The sequence below is a fragment of the Neopsephotus bourkii genome, unplaced genomic scaffold, assembly GCF_033783945.1.
Source record: "Neopsephotus bourkii isolate Nb327-2 ecotype Australia unplaced genomic scaffold, CSIRO-AGI_Nbou_v1 NB_838, whole genome shotgun sequence".
Lineage (NCBI taxonomy): Eukaryota > Metazoa > Chordata > Aves > Psittaciformes > Psittacidae > Neopsephotus > Neopsephotus bourkii.
In genome coordinates, this window is record NW_026901334.1 from 739,872 (window position 1) to 767,440 (window position 27,569).

The 27,569-nt window shown below is 44.0% G+C and overlaps 1 protein-coding gene across 3 annotated transcripts in view; it reads left to right on the forward strand.

The window, feature by feature from the left end:
* The window catches only part of KDM4B (lysine demethylase 4B), an 89,199-nt gene that overhangs the window by 36,059 nt on the left and 25,571 nt on the right, over nucleotides 1-27,569 (forward strand). For 2 of the 3 annotated variants that reach the window (XM_061355851.1, XM_061355848.1), the window contains 5 exons: nucleotides 8,493-8,542; nucleotides 10,915-11,018; nucleotides 14,934-15,071; nucleotides 24,461-24,657; nucleotides 25,143-25,175. In XM_061355851.1, coding sequence (XP_061211835.1) covers nucleotides 8,493-8,542; nucleotides 10,915-11,018; nucleotides 14,934-15,071; nucleotides 24,461-24,657; nucleotides 25,143-25,175 — 522 coding nt within the window. The remainder of the gene's footprint in view (nucleotides 1-8,492; nucleotides 8,543-10,914; nucleotides 11,019-14,933; nucleotides 15,072-24,460; nucleotides 24,658-25,142; nucleotides 25,176-27,569) is intronic. The other variant, XM_061355850.1, reaches the window with a different exon arrangement.

Genomic DNA, 27,569 nt, shown 5'->3' on the forward strand with positions numbered 1-27,569 from the left:
CAATACAAGCCACTCTACTGCTAATACTCAGGCGAGGCTGCCCTCGGGTCTGAGCTGGGCTGTACCTCCTGGAGGTGGTGCTGTGGGTGAAGGATGATGGAAATCTGGTGGGGAAGGGAGCAGTGCTCGCTGCCAGGCTGCTCTCTCAATCCCAGGGGTCAGCACATTGTACAGAGGTTGAAGGAGGTCTAACCTGTGTTGTGTGGATTATCTTCCCCATCAGGTGCTTGCAATTGGAATAGTGGAGGTTTTTCTTTTTAATAGATTGTTGTGTTTTATTATGCTGTTGTATGTATTATGGAAAGGTATTTTTTTGTGATGCAGAGGAGGCACAGTGTTCTGGGGAGGTAGGACTCGCGTTGTCTGTCTTCCTTCAACCTCATCAAACACTGAGAGGAAGTGCCAGGAAGATTAAGCCAAACTCGTGTACTGATGGGGACCAAGGGGGGACTGTGGCTCTAAGAAAAGAGATGAAATGAGCTCAGCAGCCAGCTGGATGCTCATACCCGTTTGGTCTCCCTCCCCCTTTCACTCAGCTCTGTGCTGTGTATGTGCTTCCTCCTCCAGAGTCCTCTTTCTGTTTCTCGTCCAAATCCACGGCAAGGGGCATGGTACTAGTCCATACTTCAGTGCCATTTTAGTTTCAGTCATGCATTTTATGTCCATCTTGATGGGCCTCTTTAGTTAGTTTGCTGAAATGATAAACTCTTGGAGGTTGGGGTTCTCCTGTGACTTGTGGTACCTAACAGCAAAGTGGAGATCCTTCTGATCTGTGCTTTGTAGCTCTCCATAATGATCTTGGAAGGTGGTAACGCTGCTGTGTGATCACATCCTCCTTTGCACAGCAGTGTCTTCAAGTGGGCTCCTACTCCACCGACAGTGTTTAATGCATACACTGCTGTTTCCGCCAGCACTAATAATTCATCACAGCTCAGTGGTCCCAGGCTGGATTGAGAGAAGCACGTCTTTGATCCAAGAAGGCTCTTGCTGCAACTCATTCGTGTGTTTTGAAAGTGTCTGCTCAAAGCTCAGGCCTGATTTGAAATGAAGATCTGTGGAAGTCTGACAGGATCACAGATTGGTTTTAATAACTGAGGCTTTTGAACGGTGCACTCTGCCACTGAGACAAGATGGGAGGGAGATGTGCTTCCATGCTTCATATAACTCTTTCAGCCTGATCTGACTTGGGCCCTGGGGGAGAATGAGCTTGCAGATTCTGCCTTGGCATGGCACTGAAAGCAGGGGCTGGAAGCACCAGAAGGAAGCACCAGTGGTGCTGCAGAGCTTTGTCTTTATTCACATTTTGTCAACGCTTTGGCAGAAATCAGCAGGGATTTTTTTTTTCTTTACTCAGCACAGAAAATTGACATTGGGTGATGCCAAGTGCAGTACAAGTGGAGTTTAAAATAACAGAAGCCTATAGGAATGACGGCACTTAAACGGCACTTAAATAGCATCCTGCATCCTCTGAGTGCCACGCAGTTGTTAACTAGTTAATGTTCTGAGGTTTCCATCCATTTCTCACTGGCCAATCAACATGACAAAGGGGATCAAGTAGAAGAAATAAAGGAAACTTTACACACTGTGCCACTGATCTTCATCATGTCTTAGCTGAAACAATTCTAGCTTTGATGCTAACAAGAACATAGGCCCTAGCTTTTCAGAGTAGTAGCTGTAGTTTGAAACAGTGCAGCTGGGTGGGTGAGGAGCATTAACCCTCTGGAGTTTGTTTTTCCTCAGGAAGAGTGTCAGTGCATTGTCATTGCAGTGGCATTGCACCTCCAGCTTAAGGGGGTTCCTAATCCAAAATACCTTTCCTTGCTAGCAAGCAGATTCCTTTTGTTCTCCTGTCAGCAATTATCCATAAGTTTTTCCAAGAGCAGTGAGCAGGAGCATGGCTGTGCCCCTGCCCTATGAGGGAGGCCAGTTGGTACAAGGCAGGAACATCTGTGATCTCCCCACGTTACCTTCTTTCTCCTTGTTGCTTGAGTTGCAGTGAGGTAATATAAGGTCTTTGAAGCCTGATCTTCACTTATATTTAGATTTCTATGGTATCCACTACAAAAAGCAAGCAGGAATTAATAATGGTGCCAGTTTGGGGAAATAAATCTGACATGAACAGGTTCTTCAAAACAAATACTAGAGAATGGCAATGGGATGAATATTGTAGTCATTTATCTCTGTTGAATTGTGTAGTAATTATCTTCTTGGCCAAAGTGAGTGAATAAATGATTTCATAATGTTTTTCCCCAAACACCTTTTCCTAGCAAAATGCCTCCTTCATGCTGCTCATTCACTGCATGCAGAAGCAGACTATGGCTTTATTTGTATGGGTGGAAAGAGTCACTCCAGTGTGATGTGTAATTGTGTGTTTTGTGCCTGGCGTTTGTTGCAATGAAGCTAACTGGACTGGTACATGGGTACCATTTCCAGGAGCAGATGGTTGTTCATATTAAGCTCTCTGCTTTAAAATAGTATTTAAAAATTGCATTAGAGTTCTGGAAAGATCTCCTTTCTGGCCTCATTGAGGTTGGGGTTAGTGAGCCCCTAGGAAAGCAGCCAAATGTTCAGTGGTTTTGTGCAAATCTTGGAGTTACGACTTCAGGTGTACCTCTTAAACTCACATAGTTAATACTGTTTCTAGCCCATGGTGACTTTAAGGGTTAAGGAGTCTTTTAGCAGTGTGTGGTTGGCAGGGGTTAAGTTTGATTCTGATCTTCGAACAGTCAATCCATAAGGTTTTGATCCCAACGCCAGAGTAACTTAGGAGAACTCTGCCCATTGTCACTGGAAAGCAAATGGAGAATTTGCAATTGCACAAACTGTAGTTTCTTAAGGGAAGAAGGAAATTCCTCATCTTACTTTACTGATCTGTTAGCAGCAGTCCTGCTTGTTGGTTCTTCGTGTTGTGCTTGGCAATGGGGTTGACAATCAGGCAGCACAGAAAAGAGATCTTACCCAGTGAAATGAGCCCTGTGGTCCAAGAACTGGGAATGGTCACTCTGAGCCAGGCCCTTTCTGGGCAGGTTTGGTCCTGATTTTCTTCCTGTGCTGGTTCCCAAAGGATTGTATTGGAGCAGCTGCCTGCAGAGCTCATTTTCCCCTAAGCTTTAGAAGACAGGTTGATTTGGTGCCTGGTGTGGTTGTAATCTTGTTCTGTCATTACCTATTTACTCCTTAGTATGGCTTTTTGAGCAGATACTCCCCAGCCTCTGTGTTTATCTTTCTTCCTATGTGTATTTCAATAAAAATGTCATTATTTGAAATCATTGACACTGCTGGTTAAAGATACTGAATTCCATCATCCATTGTCCTGTGAAATGATCCATTAAAGATAAAACTGCAGACACTCGATAAAGGTCCTTTCCTAGGAACAAGGAGCTCTCTGATCCATGTGTGATCTTATCTCCAGAGCATGTGTTTGCATGCTAGATGTAAAGGAGCCACAAAAGAAGGGGACAGACAAGACAGGCCAGAGATTTTCCTTTCCAAATAGTGATCTAGGAGGGAAATTGAATACTTACAGCAAATTCACCCTGGGATAACCTCAGATATTGATGAGGAGAAGAAGAAAGGGAGTTAATTTCTGTCTTTTAACAAACTGGGAGGGAGACACAGATCAAGGGAGGTTAAACAGGGAGGAACAGAGAAGTGACTGTGAAAGGGAGGGAGGTGACAGCAATATCGACAAAGGACCAATCCATTCTTGTTGAAATGCCTTTTTTTGTTCATACTGGCTGCAAACCAGCTTAAAAACAGTGTGGAAAAAACGACTTTTGTTGCTCTGAGCTTTTATTTGACACTGAGGAGGTGTCATGTTCTAAGAGTTTTACCTGGTAGAGAAATTAGGCCTTAGAAGCAGGATATGAACTTTGCAAATGAGGGACCACCCTCCCTTGCAGTGGTGGTTCTTAATGGCTTCTATTGAGTGATACATACATTCTTGATAGACTAAGGGGCTTTCTTTGGAGGCATTTCTGCTGTTGTGGGGGCTAAAGATGTGAAGATCAGGGTTCAGATTATGCATTTATGGACCCACTTTGTCTTGCAGAGAGTGAAATGATAGCTTTTTATTCTGCCTGTCATGTATGAGAGTAGGTTGGCATTTGAATCTTCAAAGGGTCGATATTCTTGACACAACTAAATCTGCTTTGAAGACACATAACTAACCTCCAGCTTGACACATGGTCTTAGACATTTAAAATGTGCTGTTCTCTTGGTTTCTGTTCCTTATTCCAGTAATTAGAGCATGTTAAACTGTGTGGGGCCTGTTTGGCCAGACCTTGTGCAGACACTGTGAAATTAACTTTCTTACCTTCTCCTAGGGATTGCCCTGAAGTGACATTTCCAAGGCCTTGTGATTGAACCCCCTCCTGCCCATGGAGACCAGTCTCTGGTAGAGAAAGGGTGCACAAGGTTTCCTAATCTAAGGACTGCTTAACTGCTCTGAGTTGGTGCCGCAGCTTTTGGGGGAGGCTGAGTTGAGGGGCAGGATGGCCAGGTCCTCTGCCAAAGCCACAGCTTCAGGTGAGAATAGTCCCTCTTAAACAGGAAGGCACCAGCAGAGAGGGCATGGGCAGGCTGAGGATTGCCTTTGCTGTGGAGAAGGTGCTTAACTTTCAGCTTTCAGTGGCCAAGAAGAAGAAAACATTGAATTGTAACCCCTTTGGAGAAGCTGCAGTGAGGAAAGAATCGGAGTTCGACTGGGAAGTCCCTGAAGAGCCTCTGATGCTGTAGTGAATTCCCTGTTCTGTTATCCCTGGGTGACTTCGGAACTAGTGCTTGGATCCCAGGATGGTCTGTCTGCTCTTTCTCACTGACACACTCGTTACATCCTTAACTCACAAGACATTTGCTTATTTATTTTCATTGTTCCTGATAATAATTCTAAGCCATTAGAGGGGAAAATTGTATTCAGAAATGCTGTTTCACACTTTGTTTGTTTGATGATTTAGAGCGATAGAAAATAGCGCATTTGCTGGCTTTTATAGTCTGATAATTATCCGCATCCATCAAGCCCGATTCCAGGGGAATAAACAAAACACCAGGAAAATTACACTATTAATGACATCCTTTATGGCAGATAGGAAGGATCTTGCTTTTATGTTAAGGATGAAAAGGGGACTGTCCAGTTCAAGTTGTGTTAACAAAAGTTACCACTGTCAGGAGGTGGTTGGCCAATGCGTTTGTTGCTTTAGGGCAAATACCATGACCCTGATGTCTGGGAATTACAATCAGTTTTGCTCAGGAACTCAGCAAATTATACAGGAGTAGAGATCAGAAATGCTGGGAATGGCTTTTGTGAAACAAGTGGGGAAGCTGAAAGTCTTCTCACATAGAACAGCAAGTTCTGTATTAATTCATTTCAGGGAACTGCTCTTGTTTTTGTAGAAGGAGTAGCAAAAGGTAATTTAGAAGGATCAGGATATTACTTTGAGATTGTTGGCTTCGGGGGAAGATGACATTTGAGTCATACACCTATAACTTGAGATTCGTTTCTTCCCTGTTCTGTAAATCTTGTGTTCCCTGGCAAAGCAGCAAGCCATTATTCATGCCTAATGTGACAAATCGCTGAGCAGCAGGTTTTCAGCTTAAGCTCAGCCCTTTGTCTTGGTCAACCACTGCAAGGCTGGCCCTTGGGACTCCATACTTAAGGCACTGGTGGCTTGGTTCGTTTGCAAGCCCGGTTGCTTGCAAGTTTGGCAGACCTTAAACCTGTTGCTGGTTTAACACTACGCTGACTTCTCTTTTACTGGGGAGCCAGGCTGAACCAGGAGGGACACATTCTGCACTCGAGGATGATGTGTATTTTCAGCAGGGTTGTGTGTTCCCTTGGCTGTTGCAGATGTTTGCTCTGACGCAGCAGCAGTCTATTAAAAGATGGTTATTAAGAAGGGCTGTTAAAATATTGCTGCTGCCACATTCACTTCCCTTTAGTTGAGCTTGTTGGGGGCAATGGAAAATCCTTGCTCTGTCTTTGATGTGGTTTAAAGGAAGTGTCTGTTGGAAGCTGGGGTGCAGCTCTGTGCCTAATTCAGGCTTGCCCAGGCAGAGGGATATCATGAACCTGCTTCTCTCAGTTCTTAGTCTGAGACGTCTGTGAATATACTCCATACCACTGGTTGGAAAAACCCACCTGAAAAGTATTCCCAGTCATGCATATAGCAAAGAAAATGATTGGATGTGCTTTACCAGGCAGCATCTTGTCACTTGGCTCTGGAATTAAAGCCATTTTGCTGTTAGCTGAGCCCCAGCCTGTGGGTGCAGGAGGGGTGGTAACAAATCCTACCGGATGACAGCATTTTGTCAGTTCCCTCTGCCAAGGAGGTTTGTCCCTAACAAGTGCCTGGCAGTTTTTCATGGTGAAAGCAGGAGGATGGTACCATAAGGTCGTGCACAAAAGCCAGCCCTTGGTGGATGCTGATAATGCTCAATAACAGCACTCCTTTGATTGCAGCAGTTTTTAATCTTTCCATGTCACCTCCATTGTTCTTGTACCTTGTAATCAATCATTTCATGTCTAGATTGAGCGAGCTCAATCTGTGCCATGCTTGCAGGAGCCTTCTGTTGCTCTTGCTGGTTTTAAATAGCAGCCCAAAACCTTCCTTTATTGCCTATCTCTATGTAAATCAGTCAGATCTGTGAGTGTAACTTAAAGCAGAATTTGGCCTACTTTGAATTCTCTTCTGCAGTTGATATTTTGAATTCCTAAGAATAAATGCAGAAGGACAGAGGCTCGGAGACTGTCCCAAAGAGAAGTTACTTTCTAAACCTGGAGCCAGCTGTTAGCAAGAGGCTGTTCTGTGCTAGGACGTTCTGATTTGTGTATTATTCCATAGAGTTCTTCTAAAAAAGCTGGAATTCCTCCTTCCTTGCTGGTTTCCATCCAAACAAGTCCTTTTTCTTTTCTCTCTGTGGACTGTTCTCCAAAGCTCAGCTTGGCTTTTTGCAGGCTGCAGTCTCAGATAACACAATAACCATGTTCCAATGTATTAAACTTTGAACATCCTCAAGATTTAATTAATCTTATCTTTACAACTCCCAATTACAGGCACTAATGAAGTGAAGGTTGCATTGTAGACTGGGGATATTACATTAATCATCTGCAGCCTTGGAGCCATAAATGAGTCCTTTCCCAATCCTTCAGCACTTTTCCCAGAAGGAATGGAATGTCTCATTTCGCTGTTTTAAGGGATGTTAATCCTACAAAGAAGCTTTGGATCGGGATTAGTTTTATCACATTTATGTAAGTGATGAATGGGCTTTGTAAGAGGAAGGCTCTGAGCTTTGTCCCAGACAGATGAAATTGAATTGTTTGATAATTATGCAGTTGAAGGCACTGTCAAACTTTGGTCAGAGGATGTTGGGAGACTGTTGCTGTATTTATTGTTTTACAAGATTAGGTGCTACATAGTGTTTTCCCTTCGATTTCATTTAAGCCATCAGTTGAAATCGGCTTAATGCCTAAATCTTGAAGCATCCTATGTATGATTTCTGTCCTTTGTTATCCTTCCTAACCTGGCAGAGCACAACAGGTAAGCCTGAGTTTTGTACAAAAGCAGTACAGGAGAGGACTTCTATCTGTTTTGAGGGATCCTGATGTAAGTAGAGCAATACTGTTCACCTGTGTGGTCGCCCACTGCAATATCCTGTTGGCAGCCTGTTCTAATGAGCTGTGAGGGTTTTGATGTCTTTATTGGAAATAACAAAAATAATGGATGTTTTATTATTCACATTGAAGCAAAGTTATAGCTGGCAATAAATGTCAGTGAGGAAAATGTGAATTCTCAAAACTGTGTTACAAGATGTGCTACAAGCACCACGTTTGATTTGATGCAGTGTGTGAACAGTAACTTACAGAATTCCATTGACATTAGAACGTGTCGTCATGTTAAATGTGTCCCAGACTCCCAGCCTTGTTTGGGTTGGAAGGGACCTTAAAGCTCATCCAGCTCCAATCCCTGCCACGGGCAGGGACACCTTCCACTGGAGCAGCTTGCTCCAAGCCCTGTCCAACCTGGTCTTGTAGGTACAGCAATGAACACATCCCTCCTTCACACCGTTCCAGTCCATCTGAAGGTAGTTGTGTGTTAATCTGTATCACAGGTTTTGTTTTGCAGGTATCTTCCCAGCAGAAACCATGGCTGCTCTTCCCTGTACTGATTTGTTTCTCTTTAGCCTAGTGCTGTGTCATCCCTTTGTCTTCTCACTGTTTCTTCTACCTTGTGAACTCCTGTGGTGCTGTTGGGAAAGATGAAGGAAAATGACACACATCACATAACCTGTCTGAGAACTTTGAGTGTAATACAGGCCTTCTTCCGTGTATTACATGACTGATACCTTCCAGCCTTAGGAAATGTTGGTGTTATTTCCAGCCATTATTTGTGAATGTGCTGTGCTACAAGTTCTGACCACACTGCTTTCCAGCCTTTGTTTTCTTTTGCTGGTTTTTACATTAGTAATGATTTTCTTCTGTGTCAACTCTCTCCCAGGTATGCCATACCTCCTGAGCACGGCAAGAGATTGGAACGCCTGGCAAAAGGTGAGCTTTGTTTCAGAGAATCACAGAATCCCAGCCTGGTTTGGGTTGTAAAGGACCTTAAAGCAAATCCAGTTTCACGCCCTGTCACGGGCAGGGACCCCTTCCACTGGAGCAGCTTGCTCCAAGCCCCTGTGTCCAACCTGGCTTTGAGCACTGCCAGGGATGGGGCAGCCACAGCTTCTCTGGGCACCCTGTGCCAGTGCCTCAGCACCTTCATAGTGTTTGGACTTGTACCTTCCTCCTGTGTTTAGACCAACACATGGGTATGTTCTTGGTGGAACCCAAAGCATGGCAGGGGAGAATCCTGCCCTTGTTTGAAACAGGTTGATAAGGAATTGTCATCAAACTGGTTCTTACAATTCTCTTGCAAGAGCTGCTTGGTGAACCTGCTGCATTGGTAGAATGGCTTCAGAGGCAGAAAACCTGTGGCTGAATTTTCCTGCTGGTACAACTTGCCAGGTTTTCTAAAAGTTACTTTTTAAGCTATTAAAAAAGCCAGTAAATCCAGATGACCTGTAGGATCTGCAGTATCAGTGTCTGATATAGGTAGAACATAAGTCTCTTGCTGTTTGTAACTTACTTTTACTGATGATCACTATTTAGTGGTTGGTGATGTATCAACCAGAAGCAAACTATCAATGATCTCATCTTTACGTTAGTTTTCTTTTCCTTAATACCTTTAGTAGTTGGGATGGGTGATGTTTTGAAACAACTGTGAAATAGTATTACTACTGCTTGGGCATTCTTCCTGTCCCGTGCATCAGTGGTTTATACTATGAGGAAGTTTACTATGGAGAAATGAGTGTGCAATTAATATGGAAAATGAATAGTGGAGCTGTAAATGGGCTCACTGGGAGAGCTGTGGAGCCCATGGAGAGAATGTTAATGTGTTGCCATGTTATTGGTGCTAATCACTTAAAATGTGATTCTTTATTAGTAGCCTTAATGAGAGCCACTTAAACTGTGCATTAAAAAGAGAAACTGCAGAGAGGGACGACAGGCTGGTAGCAGACAGTCATAATTCTAATGGAAATGCTTTTAGGACAAAAATACAAGAAAATCTGGAATCCAGTAATCCTTTCCACTTCCTGAAACCCTTTCCATTACCTTTCATCCATTAGTTTTGTTTCCAGACCTTGGGTTATTTATTTTCCTCAATGGTGATGGGTGTTGGTCCTCGTGAACACGTAATTTGTTACTGAATCACCCACTTGGAGTGAAACACATGGTCTTGAAGCAAAGGGTGTTATATTGGTTGAGCTGCCATTCCTGGGAGCAAAGTGCTGACATCAAGGGGTTTATTCAGGTTTTATATTGCAATTTGAGCGTGTTTAATTATTTGTGATGGGTGTGATAGCTCAGTGTGGCTCTGGTAGCTCTTTAGTAATGGTGCTGAGATGCTGAGTCAGCTCATACTGGCTCTGCCAGCATTGTGAGTAACCACTGTGGCCAGTGAAGGTGTGTTCCCCCTTCCACTGCCTTGTGAGGAATATTAACATCTAAGCATTAGCATGCTTATTTTTTTTTCCTTTAAGGGGGTGGTACATAGGGCAGATTGGTCTGGAATCATAGAATGGTTTGGGTTGGAAGGGACCTTAAAGCTCATCTGGTTCCAACCCCATGGACGGGCAGGGACATCTCACACTAGACCATGTCACCCAAGACTCCATCCAACCTGGCCTTGAACACTGCCAGGGATGGAGCATTCACCACTTCTCTGGTTCCAGTGCCTCAGCACCCTCACAGGAAGAGCTTCTTCCTTATCAACCTGAGCTTCCCCTGTTTCAGTCTGAACCCATTACCCCTTGTCCTGTCACTACAGTCCCTGATGCAGAGCCCCTCTCCAGCATCCTTGTAGCCCCCTTCAGACACTGGAAGCTGCTTTGAGGTCTCCACACAGCTTCTCTTCTGCAGGCTGAACAGCCCCAGTGTTCTCAGCCTGGCTCCATACGGTAGAAAAGGACATGTTCATGTTCAGAGGAGGTGGTGCATACTTGTTGCTTTTGCCTTGTTCGTATTCAGAAAAAGGCTGGCCCAGGGGTGAGGTCGAGCCAGACAGGTTCTGTTTCTTAATGTGCTATGCTTTTACTGAGATTTTGGCCAAGATACTCACTTCCAGACACAAGAGACTTAGATTGCTCTCAATTTGAATGGAATTTAGACTTGATGTGCCTCAACGTGCAAGGCTTTGTCACAAAATTGATGTGGTATTTTAAGCAATGAGGGATGTGCTAATTACAGCTTCAATTGTGTGCCTGTTGTCTTGATCTATATATTTAGGCAGGTTTTGATTTTGTCAGCTTGTCTCTACTTAAATCCTTGATTTGATACAAGATTCCTATAGCGCCTACTCCCTTTTATTGTCTTTACAGGATTTTTTCCAGGAAGCTCTCAGGGATGTGACGCTTTCCTCCGTCACAAGATGACCCTCATTTCACCCTCAATCTTGAAGAAATATGGCATTCCTTTTGACCGGGTATGTATAAAGGTTGCATTGAAGACACTGGTGGGTTGTTGAGGTGCACAAAGCACTGCAGCCCTCTCCTAAGGAAACAATTCATCACAGGCCTGAGGAGCAGCTTGCTTCATTTCTCAATGCATTATTATGCTAAATGTATCCTATCAGTTTAAACCAGGTGCCTGCCTGTAAATGAGGATTTGTGGTTTGGCTGAGACACTCGCTGTGAAGTGCCTCTCTTCATAAAAGCTTTCACAAGAACTAACTTTGCCTCTGCAGGTGGAGAGGGGCAAACTGTAATACAAATGCTGGGGCTTATCAATAGGCAGCATAACTCACTGGGAATTTTGGAATGCACTTTTTTCTCCTGGATCCAGTATGAACCAAGAACTGAAGCTGGGTGTACTGGTTCAGTTGTGTAAGCATTCACTGTACGCTAGGCCAATAAGGATCCATGAATCTCTTAAGTCCTCGTATTTGAAATGAGGGGTCAGGTTTACTTGGTATGATCATTTGAATGTGCTTGTTTTTGAAGTCTTCTGGCAAGAAGTAAATCTCTTCAGCCAAGTGTGCTTACCATGGACTTAACACAATCAAACAGCTACTGCTGCTGCGTGCTGCCAGCACACAGAGCCTGTCCTGCCTTTGGATGTGGGAAAGGAATTGAGTTAGAGGTACTGGGAGTCTTCACTCCAACGGGAAGTGCCAGAGGATGCCTGGTTCAAATTGATTTCATCCTTCCCCATCCCCTTTGCATCATCATCTGTGGATATTATGGCCATCTTTTTCTAAATAAGAGCTCTTGAGTTCTGGTGTTTCTTTTTTACATGGTTTTTGGAGTTATTCCACCTGAGACAAAGTATTGAACCTATTTGATGAGCCTGGTGATTCTTTAAGATGGAAGTAAAAGATCTGGGCTCTTTTATAGCACAAAAACTATGAATTCATTCAATTTACTGCTCCAGAGACTGTTTCATTTTTCCTGGCAGGAGGTTGTGATGAATGAAATTTGAAGTGTGATCAAGCAGCTTGTAAGATGAGCTCGCTGTCAGGGCAGGGGAGAGTGGCACAGAGCTATGTGGTGCTTATGGTTCAACATCAGTGGCCAGACTTGGCCTTGTTTGTACGTGTTGGTTGATACTAAATTGTTCATAGAAAGCAACAAACCGTTTTCCTTCATCATTCTATCTGTGGAACCTGATTCCCAAGTGTGAGAACACAGGTACCTGCTACACATGGTTGGAAATAATAAGGAAAATACCCAATTGTGGGCTCTGACTTTGTGATAAGGATTTTCACTTCACAAATTTCAGGGAGGTGGGTATGTGGATTGGAATAATGGGGGACATCTCAGTTTATTGCATAGATGCTCCTCTGAGAAATGTCTTTGGAGAGAGGAGAAGACATTCTCTATCTTAACCATATACAGAAAAGAATACAAGATCTGTAGCCAGTGCGAGCTCCTGAGACATCTGACTTGAACTTTATTTATTGTGCTAAACTGTAAAGTTTAAGGCTTTCTTGTGCTGCTTTCTACTTCAGTATCAGTTGCAGGCTGTGTCTTGCTGCTGCTTGTGGTGTTTTCCTTATGAAGTTTGTTTTAACCAGCAGCCAGAAGTGGTGCAATGGCTAAAAAGCATTCACTGCTTGTCTAAAGACACAGCTGAAAATGAATCCCTGCCATTTCATTCAAGCAGCGTGTTGGGGCAGTGCTCTTGGGTCTGTTGGAGTTCAGAAAACAAAGGGAATTCTTATAGGACTTCAAATGTTTGAATGTTGTGGGTGGGCATCATTTTCTCCAGCATAACCCATTGTTGTATGTTTGCTTTTCCATCTGTTTGAGGAAAGCACCATTGACTTTGTATACTGAGTGATTTCTGATCAATAAACAGGTAAGGCAACCAAAGGAGGCTGTCAAAGGCAGTAGATGAATACTTTTCTTCCAAGCTTATCTGAGGTCATTGTTGCTGAGCTGTGTGGTGGTAGGGATGTGATACAAAGCGGTTTAAATAAGGGAGTTTCTAATTTATTGCTTGGTAGAAAGTCCTAACCTGCTTTCTAAAGCCTAACTTGGCTTCCCACTATGAACCTTTGATTTGTGACATGATGATTCTTTGCAAATTGATGTCTGGGGTCTTCTCCATGCTGAGCATATGTAAATGCTAAGAATCTGATTTCTCTCTCCCTTTACTTACACACAGACACAAAGGAGAGGGCAATGTACACATGAAGGACGCTATTAATGTCAAACCCAAACTTTCTCTTTTAAAGCAAGAGGGATTATTAACATGTTACTAAAATACAATTCCTAATCTTGACTTACAGGAGTGTGTTTTTTATGGTGGCTTCTTTCTTCTCTACGGCACTCACTGGAAGGATGCTCTTAAGTGTAAAAAGGAGGAGGAGATCTCTTTAGTCTGAGCAGCCTGTATCTGAATACCTCCTGTCCTGAAATAGTAGCTTTTGAAGAGGATCACTATTATTCAGAAGCAGGGAACATGTGCCATTTTTCTTTAGAAACAGATAGGATCCCTTCATCTGAATTCTTGGCAGATTTCAATGAAGTGAATAGGCCCACATTTATAAATCTCTATAGTGGTATTCTGTGCAAAGAAAAAAAAAAAAGAAACAGATCCATACTGGGGCTTTTTAATAATTAAAAATGTGTATTTCTGTAATCTCCTATTGATTTTTCCATTTATTTCTCAAGAGCTTGCAGAAGTCAGTAAATTTAGGGCTTTCTCCATGAGTGGCAGTTTATGCTGGCTTTCCTTCAATAGTTATTACTTTTCTGCATGGCCTATCCATCATCTTGAGTGCTTTCTAATTTATGGTAGGGATAATGTTGACAGCAGTGACATGGAGGACATACACTGTGGGCTTGAAATGAAGACACCAGGATGTAGATTTTCTGACAGAAACATAATCTTTCTGTCTTCTGAAGTTAGCAATCTACCCCTCTGCTTTGATTTATGGATGGGGCGGGTGGGAGGATGCTCCACAAAGCTGGGTACGACTGGACTTCAGCACCTCTCATCAAGTACTGCAGGAGCTTCTTGTATCATAGCAGCTCGTATTCTCTCTCTTCTTATTCTGCTAATGCTAATGTCAGCAGCAAGTTCAGGTGTTGGGGAAGGTTTTAACTTCTGTCTGCTCACACTTTCTGTTTGGACCCATCCTCGTGTTTGTAAGTTGTTTGAAATCTCTGCAGGCTCAGAACTGCTGTGTGCCGAGTTACTGCTGGTGGGAAGGGATCCAAATGGAAGTGCTTTGGCATGTGACTGCTGTGAAAGGTCTGTCAGCACTTCTGGCTTGGAAAGACAGGGAAGGTCAAACTTTGCCTCTTTCAGACCCTGTGGAAGGGAGGTGCTGGTGAAGGCTTTGCTAGGCTTGGAGAGCTGGGCTGGAAGGGTGGCTCCAGGCACGCTGCGTCTTAGGATCTGTGCTCTACTCAGTCACATCCCTATTTTCCTCAATGTTGTGTCTGCTTAAGATGTAAAAAGAGGGTTTTTTAGAAGCATCACAGATTGATTGGCCTGTGATTGCAGCTGTAATAGGTAGAGGTTTTAACCCTTATATTAGTAATGTTTATAATGCTTATTGTAGTTTTAATTTTACTGCAGTCGATAAATGGTGGGCTGTAGCTTTTAGGGTGTTTGGCTTTTGGGTGTAATGGGAGTAAGGCTGATAAATGTGAGTGAGGAAATAAATGCAACGCAAGGTAGCATGTACTTCAGTGGGACCCTGCAATGCAGAGTGCATGTGTTAGGAGGGAAACCCAGTGTTCTTGGCTCCACTAGCCTGGTGGCAGGAGTGTAGATTTGGACTTAGAATGACCTGAAGTGATCATGGTCTAAAGATTTGATTTTATAGTTGTCAGCTGCTACATTAACTGATCTGATCCATGGGGTATCTCATCCTTTTGTTTTTCAGATCACCCAGGAAGCTGGAGAGTTCATGATTACATTTCCTTATGGATACCATGCTGGCTTCAATCATGGCTTCAACTGTGCTGAGTCTACCAACTTTGCTACTTTGCGATGGATTGACTATGGAAAAATGGCAACCCAAGTAGGTGTCTGTTGGGATGAAGGGTTCTTTAAAACCATGAGCTCATGAAGTATAAAGGAGAGTGGGACACTTACCCCTAAGAGCAGAGGAAAGTGCTATTGTTTTGATGATGTGCTCTTTCAATTGTGCCATGTTGCTGGTTTATGCCTGTTGATACCTCTTGTCATTTTGAGGGCAAAATAATGACTTTCTGAAATGCTGGATGTTACACACACCTTGTAAAGAGGTGGTTTTGAGACTAGTAGGTTTGGATTAGTTTCCTCATGCGTCCAAACTGCTTTTCTCAGTGAATAAGGTGACTGATGTAACTGAACACAACTCATTAGGTACACACTGAAGGAAAAGGAATAAGCTGGGAATACTTCTAAGCTTTAGTAAGACTATGGTAATAACCTTCTGAAAGTGTCTGAGTTTCTCTAATCTATGCACTCGGTTAACTCTGAAGAGCAGAGTCATGTTGAAATGCCTGTGTGGCTATTTCCATTAGGGCACATTTCCTGCACGTTTTGTTACTTCTGGCAGTCCTGGAGTCAGTGACAGCTTTCACGCCAGCACAGGCACACCATTCTCTTGGGTTTAAGTGAGAAGTGCAACTGATTCAACAGCATCTGTGAAGTTTTAAAGTGGGCGTCAGTTCCACGCAGTCTTTGGGGAAAGGAGAGACGATTGCAGGGGGGGCACATTTGGAAATTGCTTCAGATGTTCCTTTCCAAAAAGGCAGGCTCACTTTTTGCTTTCCAATACATTTATAACTGTTTCTGCATTTATTTTTCTTCTATCCACTCAGCTTGCCTCTGTAGCTTTTGTAATGCATCCTAACGCTTTCCTCTGGACAGAACCAACTCTGTTCAAAGCAGACTGCAAGTCCATCTGTGTCTCAGTCTGTGGAGCAATGTGGTGATGTCCATTTTTCCTTCACAGAGGTTTATATTGGGAGTAGCAAAAGGCAGATGATTGCTGCCTGGCATCATTCCCTTCTCAGGGTTGGGAGCCTGGGGTCTCTTTGCCCTTTCACCTTTTTGCTGTAATGCCTGTGGGCAGTTTGGAGCCAAGCTGGATTTTCTGCACAGGATTATATTGGGCAGTGATCAATGTTGTGTGTTGATCAGCCCCAGTGGCTGCTTTGTGCCTAATGTGAGTCACTGGGTTTTGCTTCCGGAGGCCGGTGCTGTTCCTGGCACTGCAGGCTTCAGAGGATTTTCTAGAACCACAAAACCCCTTGTGCCATTTCTTTTCTTTTTCCCTTTTAATAAATGAAGAGCATTGAATGGCTACTAATGGCAAGTGAAATTCTCTCCCAACCGAAAAATCCTCATGCTGAAAAGTTTCTGTTTGTCTTGTCTGTGTCCATCAGTGTTCAAGTAGTGAACTCTGCATTGGTGTTTGTATCCCACTGTTCATATTCCACTGATGCTGCAGTGGCAATAACCGAGGCTCCAGGGCTTGGTGGAGGCTGGAATGGGATTCATACATTGAATTTGTGCTGGAGTTAAAGGGATGGGTAAGAAAAACCTAGAACCATAAAAGGCCTCAAATCAGTGTTAAGTGTCTTCAATTCAAAAATAGCCAAGCAAACTTGGCTTGAAAAGGTAAAGAATCATGTTTGTCTGCTGTGACCTTGTATAGCAGGTTTATCTGTGGCAAATGGTCATGGTATTACACCCCAGAAAATGGGGTTTATCGTCGGAATTCTGACAGACCCTTAACTACAGCAGTGCCAGCAGGCACCGCTCTAATATTAAAAGCAATTTTGGCTTCAGCCATGTGTTCACAAACAAGTGACATTTGGGAAGTGCAGCTTTAGATTGAGCCTCCATGCTTACATTGTTAAGCAGCGTAGCGTGAAATTACTGAACAAGCAGCACAGAGAGCTCTGAGCAAATCTGGGCAGAGAAAGTTGAAGTGTGGAAGGAGCTGCCCAATTTATTTCCATTGCACTCACTGACACTTGCCTGTTCAGAGGTTTCTGCTTAATATTGCCTAAGGCACACGCTGCACACGTGTTAATTAACCCTTTGGTGCTTTGCTCTGGGGTTCCAGATGAGCTAGGAATGCTGTTACAGTGCAAGGGCAAAAGGTTTGTTTAAATCTCATTTGAAGTTAAACAGGATCTGAATGAAATACCAGCTGACTCTGTACACTCAAGCTGGGGAGAATTCATGGAGAAGAGGGGTGTGAGTTTGGTGAGCTACTGCAGGGTTGCTGAATGTAAGGAATGGCTCTATTGACTGCAGTGCTCTCAGGCACGAGTAGGTTGTCCTGCCCCACATCGAAGCAGGATTTCTTCTTGTCACACACTCCTTTATAAAGTTCTCAGAGTCTTGACTGTGCAGCACTCTGCAGGGACATCCTCTTACTGCCCCAAAGCCACTTGGCTGGAAGGTGATTCCTCTCCTTTCCTGAGGTTAGCAAATAGAGCTCTCATGTCCTGCCAGCACTCCTGAGATTGGGGACAAGGTGAGGTTCAGAATTAGCCACATGTAATGTTCTGGACATTATCCTGGAGATGAGATTTGGATTGTGCTCCACTGAGAGCAATGTAAGTCAATGGCATAGCACGAGAGAGAGCTCACATAGGAAGGTAATGGCTCACCTCAGAGAAACATGAACAGAGCTCTGCTAATTGCCTGCCAGATGGATGAAATGTTCTGCTAACCACAGCAGAACCTGCCTGCGCTGTAAAAATACATAATAACCAGAGTGAAGTTTAAAGATCAGCTTCTCAGGCACTGGTTCTGCTCTGATTGTACAACAAGCATGAGCATTAGCACAGGAAGGAAAAGCGATGGCTGCAGGGTTGTGTAGGAAGGTAATAGTGGGAATTTGTGCTTGTGTCTGTGCAAAGTTGTAACCAGGATGAACAGATGCTTAAAAATTCCAATAGAAAGTGCTGTGGTGAATCCTGAAGTGAAAGAACTGCCTGTCCTGGTTGGCTCAAAGCTGCTTGAGAGCCTGGTGGGAGTTGTGGAGTCTCTTTCAGAACTGCTTGGCAGAAGTTGATGGGAAGGAACTGGAAGGGGACACTGTGAGGGTGTGTGCTCGTGGGGTTCGTGTCCTTAGGTGGAGGTTGTAACCACTGCTGACAAGTAGCCTCTTACTGTAAGAACATACTGACCAAAACATCCCTTTGATTTGCTGATCCTTCCCATAATTGCTTCACTAGCCTCAGTGCTGAGTGCTGGGATGTGACAGACAAAATTCATGTCATCTCTCATGCTGGGTATAAATCCTCAGCACTGATTGCTCTCTGTTCCCAGCAAATGTCAGTCTCCTTGCATTCAGAGGAAAGGTATAACATCCTCCTTTGCTTCAGGTTTCAATGTCATGGTGACAGACCGCTGGGAAATAGATGCCTTGCATGCAGCTGGACATTGTGCCCAGAAGTCTAAGAATTAAGAGCTCTTTAACTGTTATCCCATTTATTGTCAATGTAAATGTCTCCATCTGTTCTCGAGGAACCTCGTGTTGCAGCTGACTTCTTTCCAGCCAAGGTGACTTGGAGGCCAAGCACAGCTTGCCTCTGCCACCTCATCAGTGTGAAAGGCTGTGGTTGAACAGCACATCTGTCAGTGCCTTGTCTCGGGGTGGGAGAGGGACCTTCAGTTAATCATGGGGCTCCCATCGATAATCCTGGTGTGCTGTCACTAGGTCTTCCCAAATACGTGATGGGAATTCACTTTGGCATCTTTTGTGGATCAAACTCGGGGATTGCTCTTTTAGGATACAGCGCTGTTTGCCCAACATGAGTATTAACCTGTCACAGTGTGCAAAGTAAAATGAGATGCAGAAGGAAGGAGTTAAACTATTTTAAATCCTAAACGTAGTTAGAAACTGCTCAGGACTTGATGCATGGTAACTGGGACGTTCCTGCCTTGGGCTGCGGTGACTTGGGGCACCTTGCCTCTGTCTCTGCTCAGGGCTTGGGGTAACACTGACCTGGGAAGGTGCTGGGTTTTAAACAGGTATTTGTTGAATGGATGAGGCCCATTTATGCTTCTCAGCCTAATTTGCTTAATTACTGCAACGTGTAAAGCATGGTCTTGACATTTTGAATGCTGCTTAATAATGACTTGGCCAGGCCAGGCTGACTCTCCCAAGAGCCCATGATGGAAGTGTGGATCTCTGGGATGGAAAGCTGCCCTGAACCCTGGAGTCCTGATGTTGCTGGGCTGCCACAGTCTCCCATTCCCTCTCTGCCTCGCTAACCCTGTGATTTATCGTGTGGAGGTTGTGGTGTGCTTTGTGGCTGTGGTAAATAGCGACATGAAGAATGTGCTCCCTGCAGCTTGTTCATTCAGCTTCTCTCGCACAGGAGACCCTGATAAAATGTACCAGCCCCAATCATTCATGTGTCAGAGTGAAGGCTTAAGGGTCGTCTGGCTTTGGGGCTGATAGTATGGCAAGGCCATCAAAAACCCCTTTTCAAAGCTGCCATAGATTGTGCTTTCGTATGCAGCTGGTGTTGCTCCATTGGAACTGCTTCAGGGCTGACACATGGGGGCATAGATAGGAAGAAGGAAGAGCAGTATTACATTCCAGCTAAGAACAAATAACTCAGTTCTGTTCAAGAATTGCAGAAATGGTGGTGTTAGGACTCTGAAAGGCAGTGTGAAAGCATAAAGAAGCTGTGAATGGACATTACGCTTTCTCATCAGGTACCTTTCCTTTTTGATGTCCTCCACAGCAAGTCCTTCAGTGTAATGAAAGGCAACGTTTTTTACCCTTCGGCCTCTTCACTTTGTGCATGAAGAGCACTTTAAAGCCCACTTTTTATTACAGTGCAGTGGGAGTAGATTGCTTATGAACAACCTCTTTTATTGTTTAACTCCATTTGGCTTCATTACTTGCCTTTCCTGATAGCCCATGCTGCTGATGGCATCTCCCAGCTTGCTTCCCTGGTGGCAGTTTGCAGTTTCAGCGTTTTCCTGGGGCGGCTCATAGCTGGGTGCTTCTGAATCCTGATGTCTGAGGTTGGGCTCTTGCTTTACCAGGCTCTTTAAGTGCTTCAGAAATACATGCAAGTGGGTCTGGATTATTACAGGAGAGAGACAGAAGTGCTTCATTTGGGGTGCAGTTTTCAGAGGGGTCTAATCAAGACACTGATACGCAGCCTCTTGCCTCATGTATGCATCAAACCTCCCTTGATCCTAGTCGTAGCATTTAGAGTTGCAAAAGATGTATTTTAGCTTTGTATCCTTTTGAAAAATGTTGCTGTGGAATACTTATCATTACCAGGGCAAAGAATTGGCTCATGTGCTGGAAGCAAATCTGAGGTTGTCACTTCAGGTACCGACACTTCGTATTCCACCAAACATAATTATTCATGTTCCTACAAACTGCCTATAGATCTCGTTTGTCATCCATGGGATCCAAAATAGTGGATTTTACTACTTCATCTGTTGGTTTACAGATGTAATGCAGCACAGCATTCGCCTTTCTGTTGAAAAGAAAGGAATAAAGAGCAGACGATCAAACCAGAGGATAAAAGGATATCTTCAGTCACTTAGGAAGAGTCGTCTCGTGTGCCTGTCACTTCAGAGCTGTAGCTCTTCACCAGGCCATGTCAGTTCATGCTTGCTGAGCTGTTCATGCATGAGCCCAGGGTGCTGACCTGCAGCAATGCCATAGGGTGGTCAGGGTAGGCTCCCCTCAAAAACTGCAAGCAGAACTGGTGCAGAAGAAGTGATACCTTGGGGTAACCTCAGTAATGTTCACTATAGAACACATCATAACCACTGGATAAAAGTCTTACTTTGTTTATCCATTGTACTGGAATGAGTGCCACAACAGAAGGGAACTAATACTTCATTGAATCCCCTTCTTGTAGTGCTGCTGAGAGCACTGAATTTCCATCTGTGTTCTTTCAGCCTTGTCTGAGACATGTATATAAACCAGGACCCCACTGAGATGATCCCCTCCTGCCCCACCGCTGTGGTTGTGTTTGTCTTGCAGGGATGAAGATTGCATATGTTTGAGAGATTTGGGAGTGTGTGGCATCCTTACAGGTATAGCCTACAGAATAGGAAGGGGTAGAAAGGAATTGCGGTGGAGGCTGCAAAATGGCTTTGCCAAACAACAAAAAGCCAGCTCTCTACCCACAGAAATCCACATGGAGCGTTATGGAAGCACATTAAGGAAGCACGCAAGGAGAAGTCATGCCTGCAGCCAAGGACCAGGGGGAGTCCTTGGAAATCTTTCCCTAATTGTTTTGTTTATGAACCTCTGCAGAGGATTTCCAGTGGGTTTCCTAATGAACTGGTTTGTTGTTGAGACTCACGGCAATGCTGGTAATTACACTAGAAACAGGGGGTCAAGACTCATCTTCTTTCCCACAAGCTTTTGACTACCAACCCTTAAACACGCAAACTACGCGGTTTAGGTTTTCCTCCTTCTCCTCAAAGTTTAACTCCTCAGTTTAACTCGGGTTAACTCCTCAAAGTTTAACTCAGCAGAATCCCTGCTGCTCGTGTCAGGCCTGTCCTTGGAATCTGAGGGCTTGTGTCATTTCCGAAAGCTCCCCTAGCTGTGAGAGCATTGCTGTGCAGGACAAGGGGCTTTGGGCTGAGTGGGAGGAAAATGAAACTGGATCCTAACCTAGTTTATTCTGTCATCATGGCTGGGTATTGACTAGATCTCAAGTACCACGTCTGCACTGCACTAACAAATTGGATAACTGTTCAAGAGTATTAGACTGGGAGGACTTTGTGTTTCTCCCAAAAGCTGCAGTTCTTGCCTCAGCCTGGAAATGTATGGAGAGCAGCTTAGGAGTGTTGTCTGCATTAGCAACGTGTGTTCCCATCAGACACAGCAGGAATTTCTTAGCTGCCTTTTGCATGTAATCATCTTTCTCTCGCAGCAACTTGCTTTTAGGCTTCATTGTTATGAAAAAGCAGGTAGGAAAAGCTTTAAGCACAGATTTTTGCTCTGGCATTTAATGGTGCCATAATAGCTGGAAGAGCTTCAACTTGGAGTGTGTTGGGGGTTATATATTTTAATTCCCATTAAGGCAAAGTGGGAGGCTACTGGGTCTTAAACAGCTGTGCAGTGGGCCCTGATTCCATCTGAATGTGAGGGGGTTTTCTATGAGAACCGGAGGTGCCAATTGAAATACATCATTTTGGTGACTATTTCTACATAAGGAGAAGGATTATTTTACATTAACGTTTTATGTGTTATGGAACAGATGGGGTTCAGTTTAGTGTTAATAGCTGGGAAGTGAGGGAAATAGCCGTACAAAAATGATGCTGCTGAAGGTTGAGGTTGAATGAGGCTGCATTTTTCCATCTATCATTTGATTTTATTACTTGGAGGAGACAGTCTTTTCATTTCACTGTTATTTTACATAGACTTATTCGTGTTTTTATTAAAAGAAAAACACTGCAGAGAAGATAATGGTTGCACATCCAGTAGCCACGGATTTCCCTCTCTCAGTCTTGGAGTTCTCATTGATGAGGCAGGGCTCCTGGTGTGGTCGGATGTTTTACCACAGTCTCCAACTTTGAGTAGCAGAGAATAAAATAAGAAGTAGAGGAAGAATGTTGGGTTTCTGTGTTTGAAGAGTGCTTCACTCTGCGTTTTCTTACAGTATTTGAGTTTAGATTGGAAACTGCCTTAATATGTCCTTATCCCGGCTGGTTAATAGTCATGAGCTCATGAAAAAGGAGAGGTGAGGCCAGGGTAAGCCTTCAGAAGGTGGAACAAATTAAGTTCTTGTAGATTTGGTGAATATATGGAAGCTCTTCTTGCTGTTCTGGGTCTGAAATCCCCTGGAACCAAAGGCAAAGAGCTAACCCTAAAGCTGTTTTGATTTTTGTCTTGTTTTCTGCCCCCACTTTCAGGACTTGTGGCCAGTCCTTAGAGATGCCAATTGGGAATATTCTGTTGTTTGCTCTGTTGCTGAGACAGCCTTGTGGTTCCTGAGCGCTCTGCTGTGATGGTCTGGGTACCAAATGGGGGGCAACAGAGAAAAGATGGAAAGATACTTCATTAGAGCTCAGAGTTCCTTACATTTCTCACTGGCCATTTGGATGGGATGGGTCTGTCCTCCAGGTTGCCATTTAGTCATGCTCTGTGCTTTGGGTGCCCACATCGCTCTTCAGCCTTTCCCAGGCTGGTGAAATACGTGTGTTTATGATTAAATACTTTGAAAGAAATAGAACTCTGTATGGAAGGACAGGCAATACATGGAAATGGGTGTCATTGGCAGGGAAACACAGGCTTGCTGCTTTTGTCTTGCTCTAATGGAATAAAGCAGGTAGTTCATTGCAAAGGGAATTTCTTGCCCTTTTCTCTACCCACAGTTTCCTCCTGATCTGCTCCCTTCTCGTCCCTCTCCCACCCCTCACACACACGTGCACATTCCCTTTTGCAGCTCTTTGAAGTGTCTGCTGTATTAAGTAGGATGCTGCTGCTGGGTCTGAGGGAAGGGTGTGGAAAAATACCTTGACCATTATGGGAATGTGAATGTGACACAACTGCAGCGGCTGAGGAAATATAGCAGTATCATCTGAAAGAAGCCCCAAAGGGAAGAGGCTTTGTGTATTATTCATGCTTGCTAGTATGAAAGCAATAAAATGAAATTAAAATTGAAATATAAACATAACATCATGTTAGATTTGTGTAAGGAAAAGAACTTGGCTACTGCAGGCTCCTGGAGATTGCAGCCCACAAAGGCATTTCTCTGACGAGCATCCAGATAGCTCAGCGTGTGCTTTCCTGATAATCTCTGTACTCTGTACATTTCTGTGAGACTCTTAAGCTGCTGGTGGTTGGAGCTGTATTGGAGACCTTTAGCCCTGCCTGCCTTGGGATTTGCTCCACTTGATTGAAGGCATTGACACAGGTGTGGTGCAGCGTGTTGGTTCGAGGGTAGGATCACAGAGCAGGCTGTTGCCCTTTTAAGCCATTTTTCATCCTTTGTTAAAGGCAGAGGAGGTCAATCTCCGTAGCTCATCGATGATGTGTGCTGTGGGGTGCTCTCCTCTGTTCCTCTTTGTAGCAGTGCACAGGTGCTTTGAAAACTTCTTAAGGAAAAGTGATGGAAAATGTGCTCAATACAAATCCCTTAAGCCACTCTTGCCGGTGATGCTGGTGAGAAGCCTCTGCCTGGCCAGGGATTTGAAGCATGGGCACCATGTGTGTTCCTGCTGGTCTCTGGCCAAACTGCATTTCCAGCCTTTCTGTCCCACGCTAGTTTTCATTAAATGAATTGAGTTTTCCTAACAGTGCTCTCCATAAATCCTGCTTCCTGCTCGGCACACTCCCAGGCCGAGCAGCATTGAAATAGCCAGTGCTCCTGTGGGACGGTAGGTGAGGAGTCTATGGCTTTCAATCACCAGAAGGTTTTAGCTTGCTCTGACCTGCTGTTGATGTGTGGTTCTTTCTTGCAGTGTACGTGCCGCAAGGACATGGTGAAGATCTCCATGGATGTCTTTGTGCGGATTTTGCAACCGGAACGTTACGATTTATGGAAACAAGGAAAAGACATCACTGTCCTGGACCACATGAAACCCACAGCTCTGACTAGCCCAGAACTAGACGCCTGGAATGAGACAAAGGCGGAGTTGAAGACTAAACTGCTTCGCAGGTAAAGAGAAAACCCAGGAAGGCAGAGAGCTGCGCCTGAGCACTGTGCTGGATTTCTGTTGCTAGGATTCTCAGCGCTGCGGTTCGTAGTTCGGGATAGTTCAAACTCTGCTTTTCTTTTGTTTGTTTTGAACGATTCCTCTTATGATTTTTCTTGGGTAATGTGCTCCCTCGTTGTTCTGTTTCCGTTAAATGTTAGAGAAGCACGTGTTTTCTGAAAGTAGGCCACTGTGTGCCCCCTCACATCTCATCTCTTAGCCTGCAAGACAAAAAAATCTATAGGAAACATTCATAGCTTCCCTCATCAGAATGCAGGAGGACAGAAAAGACCCATCAGTTGCAAAAGGGATTTTATGCATGCCTTTCTGTGCTTCCTTTGATTTCTGTATTAATTTTCTACACGTTGGCGGGTTTTGTGTGTTACAGCATGCTGGAATTGAAAAATTAGCATGCTAACCTTTTACTGTTGGAATCTTGCTTTTATAGGATAGGAGATGAGGAAGAGGACAACAAACACCGGTATGTGACTTCCCCCATCAACTCTATGACTTCATTCTTTTCCCTGTCAAGCTTCTTAAAACAGTCACTCTGAAAGCATTTTTCACTTCATTTGTTCATGTCTGCTTCCTTCAGGGGGCACAGGAAGTCTTTGGGCAACGAGGTTTCTCATACTGCATCTTGGGTTTGTGTAGTTCCCTGAGCTCTTCTCTCACATCATTAGAGGCCTCCAGCGCTCTCATGCCTGGTCTGGTTTTCTGTTCTTGAGAGTACAGATAATTTGCTGAATTGGTAGTGGTGTGGAACTGGTTGTGGATAAAGCTAACTGGTCACCAAAGCAGATGAGGAAACGCTGCTGCTGCTGTCTCAGACAGTGGACTTGAACTAGAGTCTTGTAGACATAGGCTGCCAGTGGGAGAACTTCCCTTCCTCCTCAAGCTTGCTTGAAAAATGAGACTATATTCTAGGAAATGGCATTATCATAGGGCTTTAATGTACTCAGATGTAAAGTTGTGTGCCCATCCATATGCTGCCTTACCCTTCTTTTTTACATCATTCCCATTCCTGCTCTGCCTGTTACCCAAAAGCTTGCAGTGTAGCACATAAGCTTACTACTTTCTGCTGTCATCTAGTATTTGTTGAATTTCTGGGTGAGTGCTGGCAGTCTCTGGGATTTGTGCTGCCTTATCCAGATCCAGTATCACTTCTTTGAAATCCAGGGAAAAAAGCTTTGCATAGACCTTAGGTTTCTGGGACCATCTTTGATAGGGACTTTGAGTAACTGTCTAAAAACTGTTGACCCAGTAATTTGATGATAGCTGATTTCTTTAGGCATTCTAGCAAAGAATAAGGTATCATACCAGCTTCTCTAGCACTGGGGATTGTCTTCCAGGAGTTGTCACCCACTGGGGCATTGGACTGGTGCTTTCTTGTCTTGTCTTTTTTGTGTGAAATGATTCATCCATTCTTTTACAACTGCTGCAGTGGGGAAGCCTGTTCCCTGCTAAACCCATGCTCCAGAAGGCATCATAAATACAGTATTTGGCAGGTAACTGACCTCTGCAATGTCGCTCCACTCCAGAGGTTATATTCCTGAAAGGTTTTCAACTATTCCATCTATATCCAGGAAAAGCAGGGCAGTCTCAGGGGCAGAAGTCGTGGTTTATGCTCTGTGGGCAGTGATTCTCTGAACTCCAGTGGGGCCCTGCATCTTTTTCTTCCTCCTCTGAAAACTGGGATTCTCTTTACTGCCTGTGGCTATTAAGGGTTACTTAGATGGAATGTTTGCAGTGTAAGGTGCTGTATGAACACCAAGGATTATTTTCCCCCATTAAGCCTATGACTTAGCAGAGAAGCCTCTCTCTTAACTTGAGCCTATTGCAAAAGATTCAGGTATTTATTTTTCCTTATCTATCCATTGTTTCCTAGATTATTTCAGTATTATCCCAAAGCAGTTCTGAAGCTGTTGCGTGCTGCTTAGCAGTAGTCTCTCTCCTATACTTGCATCTTGGAAAGACATAATTTTACTTGAAGACTGACTTTTCTCAGCAGGATGGCCTTTACTGGAAGAATGGGATTCACCTCTGCCCAAACCTCTTCACAGATGTATCTACTTAATTTAAGTTACTTTGTGGTCTGATCTTCAAAGAGAACAAACACTGCTTTTTTTGCCAGTTCTCTTGGAAAATGGAGCTTTTAAACTCTGCAGAGAGATGTGTTATTTCTTCTCTAAGGTCATTCATCCTCAGTTACCTTGAAAAACTCAACTCCGTTTACTTTATAGCCTCAGCAAGAGACTGGTTTAGTCTAATCCACAAAAAGCCCAGTTCTGATATGCAGATTGTCAGCTACAGAACAGCTTCATTTCTGGAGCATACAGCCTTCAGCATGCAGTTCTGGAAGCACAGTTGCTTTCAATGATTTGCTTTTTACCTCTCTTCATTTCCCCCCAACTCCAGAGTGAGAGCAGCACTGCAAAAAAAGTCTTTTTTTATGTACTGGGAGTATAAAGCTTTGTGATTTAATTCTTTTTTTTTTTTTTTTGCCTGGCATTTCTACATGGCAAGAATAAAACACACACTTTACTAAAAATAGCTTCTAGCACTTGATTCTGCTCCAGTGCTTGCTTCACCAGCTATGGAAAGTTCCAGCTGCAGTGGATAAGTCTGACAGGTTTAGCTTCTCCTCCCACCTTGCGTTTCTGCCTGGGAGAAGGCAGTGTGCTCTTAGACTGTGGGTGAAAAGTTGATGCTTCTGGGTTCAGCTCTGTGTTCCTGCTGATGAATGTCTTGCAAAGTTCACATCTCTACTTGGAGGGTTACCATATGGGTAGAGTCTGGCGATTATAAATTGCTGCTCATATCCTGTACTATTAATTCAGCTCAGGTTGAATTTCCTTCTTTCTTCTTCACTGGC